Consider the following 11,010-nt stretch of genomic DNA (forward strand, 5'->3'; position numbering starts at 1 on the left):
GCACAAGATGGCATATATTACTCATTTATTTGAGTCAGATATCATTGTATGTGTTCCTATTACACTGGAAATAACACTGGATATTGGGCTTTTGGTGTTGCTGCGGTCGAATAAATATCTTTGGTGCTTATTACGAGAAAGAGTGCAAAAGACCACATTACAGCTGATATGTTGAATACATTGATATAATCAGTGGAATGTTAAGAAGAAAACATCAAGAAAAGATCATTGGTCCCAATGCTGCAGTTTCTAATACAATCGGTGTGTCATTAATATCATCATCATTATTATCGTCGTCACATTGGTTTGGGGGTTTAACGCGGTGCGGTCTGGACCAGCGACACGTGACAGGGTTTACACAGGATCTGTCCGTCCAGCGGGTGGCAGCCGTTCTCATTGGGCTCCGGAGACAGAAGCACACTGCACACCTGAGACACAGAGAACATCATAAACACACTGCATACTACAGTTGGAGACCAGTGTTACTGTGATCACACACACCTCACAGCGGTAGCAGTCCTCGTGGTACGTGTGACCCAGACACTCCACCGTGAAGCTGTCCGTTCCGTCCTCACGCGGGATGATCAGCTCTCCGCACGCGCGACACTGCGGCGCATACTTCCTACACGTAAAACACACGTAAATAAATATATATGGTCTAAGAAAGTATTTTCAGAATTCTGTTTACATTCCATTGTATCATTTTGCAAACATTACGGGAACGTTACTATTAAATGTTTTGACATTTTTTTTAAAAAAGCATTATATATAAAGTTGAATATATAGTATAGTAATTGGACAGGTCTATATATAAAGTTAAATATTTAGTATAGTCGGATATATATGTATATATATATATATAAATATAGCAAAATGTAAAGTATTTATATTAAGTTGGATATATAGCTAAATGTAAAGTATATATATATATATATATATATATATATACATATATATGTGTGTGTGTGTGTGTGTGTGTGTGTGTGTGTGTGTGTGTGTGTGTAAAGTTGGATATATAGTATTGTTGAATATATAGCTAAATGTAAAGTACATATATAAAGTTGGATATGTAGTATAGTTGGATATATAGCTCCATGTAATTTCTCTCTCTCTCTCTCTCTCTCTATATATATATATATATATAAAGTTGGATATATAGTATAGCTGGATATATAGCTAAATGTAAAGTATATATATAAAGTTGGATATATAGTATAGTTGAATATATAGCTAAAAGTAAAGGACATATAAAGTTGGATATATCGTATAGCTGGATATATAGCTAAATGTAAAATGTATATATATAAAGTTGGATATATAGTATAGCTGGATATATAGCAAAATGTAAACTAGATAATCACACAGGCCTATATATAAAGTTAAATATTTAGTATAGTTAAATATAAAGCAAGATGTAAAGTAAATATAAAGTTGGATATATAGTATAGCTGGATATATAGCTAAATGTAAACTATTTAATCACACTGGTCTATATATAAGACTAAATATTTAGTATAGCTGGATATGTAGCAAAAAGTAAACCATAAATGTTTTTGTGCTGAAGTTTTGAGAATGTTACTAAAAAACAAAGTTTCATTAACGTTACGTTTGTTCCTGAACGTTCTGAGCGTGTCGTACCTGTAGTAGTCCTGCAGGCAGTAAACTTCACCCACTTCGCCCTGCGCAAACCTCTGCTCTCCGATTGGCTGTCGGCACGTCGTGCACACGAAACAGGGCGGGTGATAGGCTCGTTCCAGCGCTCGGATCACATGATCTTTGATGACATCGCCACACGCCCAGCACGGCTCCAGACTGGCCTGCGGACAATATACGATTACATACGCTCAAATCATTCTGAATTAAAATAACCAGCATTATTTGTGTACTTTTACATGTATCAAATGTTTAAGATTTAACAAATATTTCCAATGAAATTATAAATATTATTTGATAAGCTCCATGGCTAGTACAACTTTTTAATAGTTATGTGGAAATAACTATTCTTCTCCATGACAAGCGGGTGTCAGAAACATAAAGCTGAATTAATTTCACATCTCATGAATTGATTGTAATTCGTGTAACGGCTCCAGAGCAGATGTGCAGCAGTTGTTTGGCCCTGCGGACGCTCAGCGCTGCCAGACTCTTTGAGATGAATGAATAATTGATGCGGAGAGCATATAATGTCAAGCGCTGAAATGCCAACATGATGTGATTAAAAGGTTTTGTCATTCTCAGGCCAGGTACCTGGTAGCAGTCGTCACACAGAGGAATGCCAGACTTGTTGTAGTAGATTTTGGCGGCCAGCGGAGCGTGGCACTGGCGGCACTGGAAACAGCCGGCGTGGTACGTGCGGTTCAGAGCCTCGATGGCGGGTTCGGACAGCGGCACCGGCTTACGACAGAATCCACACACATCTGAGACACACACAACCAGTTTGAAACCACTCTTCTCCTGTAGGCTTTGTCATGTTAAAGTGAGCTTTCTCACCAGCTGACGGCTCGTTCACGTCTCCTCCAGCAGAGGGCGCCGATCTCAGCAGGGCTTTGGCCACAGCGCTCTCCTGCCAGAAGAACAACAGCCGTGTCAGTCACACACACACAGAGAGAGAGAGAGAGAGACGCTGCTGTGGGGAAACACACTGACCAGTGCAGGGGCGGCCGGTGGTCTGGGATCAGGGTCACGGGGGTCATGAGGAGGAGGAGGAGGGAGAGGGAGGTCATCGGGGGCAGCAGGGGCACGACTCACAACTGCTAATAGATCAACAGTCACTGAGCACATCCTCTTCACTAATCCATGCTTTACATACATGGATATACAGCAAAATCTAGATTACATATACAGTTGGATATATAGTATAGTTGGGTATATCGCAAAATTGAAATATATTATGGTACAGCTCTATATATATAAAGTTACATTTAGTTGGATATATAGCAAAAATGTAAACTATATATGAAGTTGGATATATATAGTATAGTTGGATATATGGCAAAATGTAAACTATATTATTGCCCAGCTCTATATATGAAGTTGGATATACAGTATAGTTGCATATATAGCAAAATGTAAACTACATATACAGTTGGATATATAGTATAGTTGGGTATATCGCAAAATTGAAATATTTTATGGTACAGCTCTATATATATAAAGTTACATTTAGTTGGATATATAGCAAAAATGTAAACTATATATGAAGTTGGATATATAGTATAGTTGGATATATGGCAAAATGTAAACTATATTATTGCCCAGCTCTATATATGAAGTTGGATATACAGTATAGTTGCATATATAGCAAAATGTAAACTACATATAAAGTTGGATATACAGTATAGTTGGATATATAGCTAAATGTAAACTATATATGGAGTTGGATATACAGTATAGTTGGATATATAGCAAAATGTAAACTATATATGGAGTTGGATATATAGTATAGTTGGATATGTAGCAAAATGTAAACTATATTATTGCCCAGCTCTATATATGAAGTTGGATATATAGTATAGTTGGATATATAGCAAAATGTAAACTATATTATTGCCCAGCTCTATATATGAAGTTGGCTATATAGTATAGTTGCATATATAGCAAAATGTAAACTATATATGGAGTTGGATATACAGTATAGTTGGATATATAGCAAAATGTAAACTATATATGGAGTTGGATATATAGTATAGTTGGATATACAGCAAAGTGTGAACTATATTATCGCTTAGCTCTATATATAAAGTTAGATATATAGTATAGTTGGATATACAGCAAAGTGTGAACTATATTATCGCTTAGCTCTATATATAAAGTTAGATATATAGTATAGTTGGATATACAGCAAAGTGTGAACTATATTATCGCTTAGCTCTATATATAAAGTTAGATATATAGTATAGTTGCATATATTGCAAAGTTAAACTATATTATCTTACAGCTCTGTATATAAAGTTACATATATAGTATAGTTTGGTATATAGCAAAATGTAAACTGTATTATTGCCCAGCTCTATATATGAAGTTGGATATATAGTTTAGTTGCATATATAGCAACATGTAAACTATATATAAAATTGGATATATATCAAAATGTAAACTATATAATTGCACAGGTCTATATAAGATATAAAGTTAAATATTTAGTATAGTTGGATATATAGCAAAATGTAAACTATATCTAAAGTTGGATATATAGTATGCTTGGATGTATAGCAAAGTATAAACTATATAATCACAGATCTTTATCTCTAAAGCTGGATATTATGTATAGTATAGTTGAATATTCAGCAAAATGTAAACTATAATATCGCTTAATTTTATATATAAAATTAGATATATAGTATAGTTTCATATATCACAAAATGTACAGCTCTATATATAAAGTTAGATATATATATAGTATAGTTAGATATAAAGCAATATTTTAACTACATTATCACTCAGCTCTAAATAAAAATTTGGATATATAGTATATTTGGTCATACAACAAAATGTAAACTATATTATCATCCAGCTCTTTATATATATAAGTTGGATATATAGCAAAATGTAAACAACATAATTGCTTAGGTCTATACATAAATTTGGATATGTAGTATAGCTGGATATATAGCAAAATGTAAACTATATATAAAGTTGGATATATAGCAAAATGTAAACTATATATTATTGCCCAGCTCTCTCCCTCTCTCTCTCTCTCTCTCGCTCTCTCTCTCTCTCTCTCTCTCTCTCTCTCTATATATATATATATATATATATATATATATAAATTTGGATATATAGTATAGCTGGCTATATAGCAAAGTTTAAGTACATTATTTGCACAGGTCTATATATATAAAGTTGGATATATAGCAAAATGTAAACAAAATATTTCAACAGGTCTAGATATAAAGTTAGATATATAGTATAGTTTGATATATAGCGAAATGTAAACTATATAATCGCCTAAGTCTATATATAAAGTTGGATATATATATATAGTATAGTTGCATATGTAGCAAAATGTAAATTATATAATTGAACAGGTCTGTATATAAAGTTGAATATATAGTATAGATGTATATATAGCAAAACGTAAGTATATTATCGCCCAGCTCTATATATAAAGTTGGATATGTAGTATAGCTGAATATACAGTACAGACCAAAAGTTTGGACACACCTTTGAACCAAAGTTTTCTTTATTTTCATGACTATGAAAATTGTAGATTCACACTGAAGGCATCAAAACTATGAATTAACACATGTGTAAATACATACGTAACAAAAAAGTGTGAAACAACTGAAAATATGTCATATTCTAGGTTCTTCAAAGTAGCCACCTTTTGCTTTAATTACTGCTCAGCACACTCTTTGGCATTCTCTTGATGAGCTTCAAGAGGTAGTCTCCTGAAATGGTTTTCACTAAACAGGTGTGCCCTGTCAGGTTTAATAAGTGGGATTTCTTGCCTCATAAATGGGGTTGGGACCATCAGTTGTGTTGTGCAGAAGTATATATAGTATAGTATATATAGAATTAAATATTTATAGAATTAAATATTATTCCACATGTGTTAATTCATAGTTTTGATGCCTTCAGTGTGAATCTACAATTTTCATAGTCATGAAAATAAAGAAAATATATATATAGTATAGCTAGATATATAGCAAAATGTAAGTATATTATTTGCACATCTCTCTCTCTCTCTCTCTCTCTCTCTCTCTCTCTATATATATATATATATATATATATATATATATATATATATATATAAAGTTGGATATATAGCAAAAAATAAACTATATAATTGCCTAGGTCTATATAAAAAATTGGATATATAGTATAGTTGCATATGTAGCAAAATGTAAATTATATAATTGAAGAGGTCTATATATAAAGTTGAATATATAGTATAGTTGGATATATAGAAAAATGTAAACTATATATTATCGCCCAGCTCTATACATATAAATTTGGATTTATAGTATAGCTGGCTATATAGCAAAATTTAAGTATATTATCGCACAGCTTTATATATTTTAAGTTGGATATGTAGAAAAATGTAAACAAAATATTTAAACAGGTCTATATATAAAGTTGGAAATATAGTATAGTTGGATATATAGCAAAATGTAAACCATATATGAAGTTAGAAATGTAGTATAGTCAGATATATAGCAAAATGTAAACTATATATAAAGTTGAATATGTAGTATAGTCGGATATATAACACAATGTAAACTATATATGAAGTTAGATATGTAGTATAGTCAGATATATAGCCAAATGTAAACTATATATAAAGTTGGATATATTGTATAGTCAGATATATAGCCAAATGTAAACTATATATAAAGTTGGATATATTGTATAGTTGGATATATAGCCAAATGTAAACTATATATAAAGTTGGATATATTGTATAGTTGGATATATAGCCAAATGTAAACTATATATAAAGTTGGATATATTGTATAGTTGGATATATAGCCAAATGTAAACTATATATAAAGTTGGATATATTGTATAGTTGGATATATAGCCAAATGTAAACTATATATAAAGTTGGATATATTGTATAGTTGGATATATAGCCAAATGTAAACTATATATAAAGTTGGATATATTGTATAGTTGGATATATAGCAAAATGTAAACTATATATAAAGTTGGATATATTGTATAGTTGGATATATAGCCAAATGTAAACTATATATAAAGTTGGATATACAGTATAGTTGGATATATAGCCAAATGTAAACTATATATAAAGTTGGATATATTGTATAGTTGGATATATAGCCAAACGTAAACTATATAGTCGTACAGGTCTACATATAAATTTGTATATATAATATAGTTGCATTTATCGCAAAATTTAAGTATATTATCGCACAGCTTTATATATAAATTTGGATATATAGTGTAGTTGGAATAACTGTGAACTATAGGTATGAATATATGAAAGATTTTAAAGATTAAGATCATGATTTTCTGTAAAGCTGATTTAAAAGCATGTGTTTTGTGAGAAGCACTATATAAACACATTTGAACCCATTACCGGCTGAAGCGTGTGTGTCAGTGTGGCGTGCGCTGTCCCGTCTGTAGGGGGCGGTGGATGTGGGCGTGTTGTGGGGTCTGGATTGGGCGTACAGTGGGCTGGCGGGCGCCGGCGGGTCGATCTGTGAGTCCTGTGAGGACGAGGTCCGGCGCAGCGGCTGCTCTCTGGACGGGCCGCTGTGGACGTGAGCCGTCGGCGTGACGGTCGCCCTGAACGGAGGAGCCAAGGTGATGAAGACGGACGACACCATCCTCTTCTGAGGGGCCGCAGACGCCATGATGCTGAAACAGACGAGAAAAACAGAATAAATCATTAGGACGTTTCTGCTAACGCTTTTTCAACGTCGAAGCAACATCCGACACTATTTCAAACGGAGAAATAGGTACTAAAACCTGGTTTATTCCACATGGAGTTACTGAACAGTTTTGAATATAGATGAGATTAAACTAATTAAATAACTATGAGAGGTGTTTCTAGGCGTGTCCGGGTCATCAATACCTAAACCTGACGTCTTCTCACGTCTGAAAGTGTTGAGTGACGCTGTAGTTGGTTGAATACACATTACAGAAATGTTCTCTCACATGTTACTGAATATATATCTGAAAACACACACGCGTGCTGCTTCACACACTCTCACCTGAGCTGCGCACAGATTCTGAAAGATCACATTATAAACGCAACTGAACGGCAGATAAAGAGCAGAACTTCAGAAGTTCCTCACACAAACTCATATCATCAAGCTTTGTTGGCTTTCTGTCCGGCTGTTGAGAAATCACTGAGTCTGTTTTGTTTCTCCGAGATCAAACGTACCTGAACCGCAGATCAAACTCTTCCTCTGTGTGGTTCCTCGTTCCTTGCGATCTGCAGCGCTGTAGTCACTGAAAGACAGGCCGAGCGACAGACAGAGAGAGAGAGAGAGAGAGAGAGAGAGAGAGAGAGAGAGAGAGAGAGAGAGAGAGCACTATAGCAGTCAGGATCGTATCTACAGCAGGACACGCCTTTTCCTCCCTCATTCCCTCCCTCGTTCGCCCATCCTGTCTCTCTCTCTCTATCTGTCTCTCTCTCAGATCAGCAGAGGTGAAGAGTTAAACAGTTACTGACTGACAAAGCGCAGTAAAATGTATGACACACACACACACACACACACACACACACACACAGGCAGGCATGCATGTCTACAAACACACAAAGGCATGCAGTTACTTGCACACACACACACACACACACACACACACACACACACACACACACACACATACATAGAGAGAGAGAGTTATGCTCTGCTTTATGACAGAGGCAGCAGGATGTGACTGTACCTGCCTTTCCCAGCTCAGCTCAGCTCTGTGTGTCTGTCTCTCATTGTTCTGTCAGTGTTATTTTCTCTACCTCCCTCAGTGTGTCTGCCCTCTTTTCTCTCCCATCCCCCACTCCACTCATTCTCTCTCTCTCTCTCTCTCTCTTGCGCAGACTTCACACGCTCAATGAGAACGACATCAAACTAATGAGCCGTTTCAACTACAACTAGAAACTGCATAAACTATACAAACTACATAAACTTCAACTACACAAACTATATAATCTATATGAAAACACAGAACTTTATTAAGTACATCAACTAAACTGATAAATACTGAACATTAAATAAACTACATACAACTATACAAAGTATATGAACAAGTTATCTAAACTATATAAAAGATATATATTTCAATTTAATACATAATAGATTTTTCTTTATATGGAAACTATAATATAAACTATACATAAAGTTAAACTATATAAACTGTACACTCTATGAATTAAACTAATTATATAAACAATACAAACTATACGATCGAAACAAACTGTTTAAATTATAAAAACAAAAACTTAAGCTATATAACCTAAACAAACTATATATATAACAAAACTATATTAATTAAAATAATTATATAAGCTACACAAACTACATAAACTTAATATTTATATACAACACAAAACTAAAAAACTTAAACTACGCAAACTACAACAACTACACAAACTGTATAAACTTAACAAGCTATATAACCTATATAAACATACAAACTATATGAACTAATTATATAAACTTAAAACTAGAACTTATTCTACATAATCTATAAACTGATATATACTTACATTATATAAACTATACAAACTACATACAACTATATAAAAAATTAACTAAACAATATGAAGGATACATATTTCAAACTACATAAACTATATTTCATAGAAATGTCTTTATATGGAAACTATACTATAAACTATATAAACTTAAACTATATAAACTTTACACTCTAAATTAAATGACATAAACTACACAATCTTTATGAGCAAAACAAATTATTTAAGTTATAAAAATGAAAAACTTAAGCTATATAACCTAAACAAACTATATATATATATATATATATATATATATATATATATATACACACACACACACACACACACACACACACACACACACACATACATATATATATAACAAAACTATATGAATTCAAATAATTATATAAACTATACAAACTACATAAACTTAATATTTATATACACACAAAACACAAAACTTAGAAACTTAATAACAAACTATGCAAACTACAAAAATTATACAAACTGTATAAACTTAACAAGCTATATAAACTATATAAACTATATAAACTATACAAACTTAAACTATATAACCTATACAAACTATACAAACTATATAAATTTTATCTATATAAACAAATTATGTAAACTTTAAACTACATAAACCATACACACTATACAAATTATATGAAAACATGAACTAAACTGATATATACTGAACATTATATAAACTATACACCCTACATATAACTATATAAAGTATACGAACTAAACAAATTATCTTAACTACATAAATTAGATATATTTCAAACTACATAAACTATAATAGTTATTTCATTATATAGAAACTATACTATAGTATAAACCATATATAAACTTAAATTATATGAATGTTAAACACTATATGAATTAAACTAATTATATAAACAATGCAAACTATATGATCTAAACAAATTATATAAATTATACAAAGTACATTAACTTAACAGGCTATATAACCTTAATAAACTATACTTATATAAACCAAACAAATTATATAAAGTACATAACAGAACAAGCTATATAAACTATATTTATATAAACTAAATAAATTATATGAACTTAAAACTACATAAAGTATACAAACTATAAGCCTGAACTATATAAACTACACAATCTACATAAACTTAAAATATATATACAATACAAAACTTAGAAATTGAACGATAACAAACTACACAAACTACCAAAACTATACAAACTGTAGAAACTTAAAAAGCTATATAAACTAATATAAATTACATAAATTTAAAACTACATAAAGTATACAAACTATAAACCTGAACTATATACACTATATGAATTAAACAAATTGTGTAAACTACACAATCTATGTAAACTTAAAATATATATACACAATACATCAAACTTGTAGAAACTTAAGAAGCTATTTAATCTATACGAACAAAACTAATTATATAAACATCAAGCTACATAAACTATACAGAATATTAACTACATTATTTTGCCATGTAAACTATATAAATGACATTATATTAACAAATTATATAAACTATGCCAACTACATAAACTTAAAATATATAAACGCGAGCAATTATATAAACTCAGCAAACTATTTGAATATAAAGCATATAAACAATCCAGACTACATGAATTCTAGATTAGTTTAGAAGTATACATGACTATATAACTACAACTGTGGAACTGCAGCAGAAGTTTTGTAGAGTTTGTGTGGGATTGTCCCTATATATTGAGACTATACCAGCAGATAGTTTTGGGTTTAGTGTGAGTTTAACCTCGAGAGCACAAGAAGAGCCTCCGTCACGCTGGAATCCGGAGGGAGGAGCTGAAGAAGAAAAAAGAAAAACAGAGGAAACAGA

At 31.8% G+C, this 11,010-nt stretch overlaps 1 protein-coding gene across 2 annotated transcripts; it reads right to left on the minus strand.

Moving 5' to 3' along the window:
- Window positions 1–8: 8 nt before the first annotated feature.
- Window positions 9–8,331, minus strand: fblim1 (filamin binding LIM protein 1). Of its 2 annotated transcripts, none has more exons than XM_073844588.1 (8): window positions 7,850–8,331; window positions 7,040–7,320; window positions 2,644–2,750; window positions 2,488–2,560; window positions 2,245–2,414; window positions 1,639–1,817; window positions 502–622; window positions 9–428 (listed from the first exon to the last, which is right to left on the minus strand). In XM_073844588.1, the coding sequence occupies exons 2-8, from the start codon at window positions 7,314–7,316 to the stop codon at window positions 315–317; spliced, it is 1,041 nt and encodes a 346-aa protein (XP_073700689.1). In that variant the 5' UTR covers window positions 7,317–7,320; window positions 7,850–8,331; the 3' UTR covers window positions 9–314. The 2 variants fall into 2 exon arrangements, with proteins under 2 accessions (XP_073700689.1, XP_073700691.1); XM_073844590.1 differs by having other exon boundaries at window positions 2,644–2,747; window positions 7,850–8,322.
- Window positions 8,332–11,010: the final 2,679 nt, after the last annotated feature.

The sequence above is a fragment of the Garra rufa genome, chromosome 7, assembly GCF_049309525.1.
Source record: "Garra rufa chromosome 7, GarRuf1.0, whole genome shotgun sequence".
NCBI lineage: Eukaryota > Metazoa > Chordata > Actinopteri > Cypriniformes > Cyprinidae > Garra > Garra rufa.

What these genes read in the sequence shown, in the direction of transcription:
- fblim1 (XM_073844588.1), bottom strand. Translation starts at nt 7,316, where the DNA reads ATGGCGTCTGCGGCCCCTCAGAAGAGGATGGTGTCGTCCGTCTTCATC. An exon ending in TGACACACACGCTTCAGCCG is followed by an intron (nt 2,751 to 7,039) that starts GTAATGGGTTCA and finishes TTGATCTATTAG; the next exon opens with CAGTTGTGAGTCGTGCCCCT. An exon ending in TGCCTGCAGGACTACTACAG is followed by an intron (nt 623 to 1,638) that starts GTACGACACGCT and finishes TTTTACGTGTAG; the next exon opens with GAAGTATGCGCCGCAGTGTC.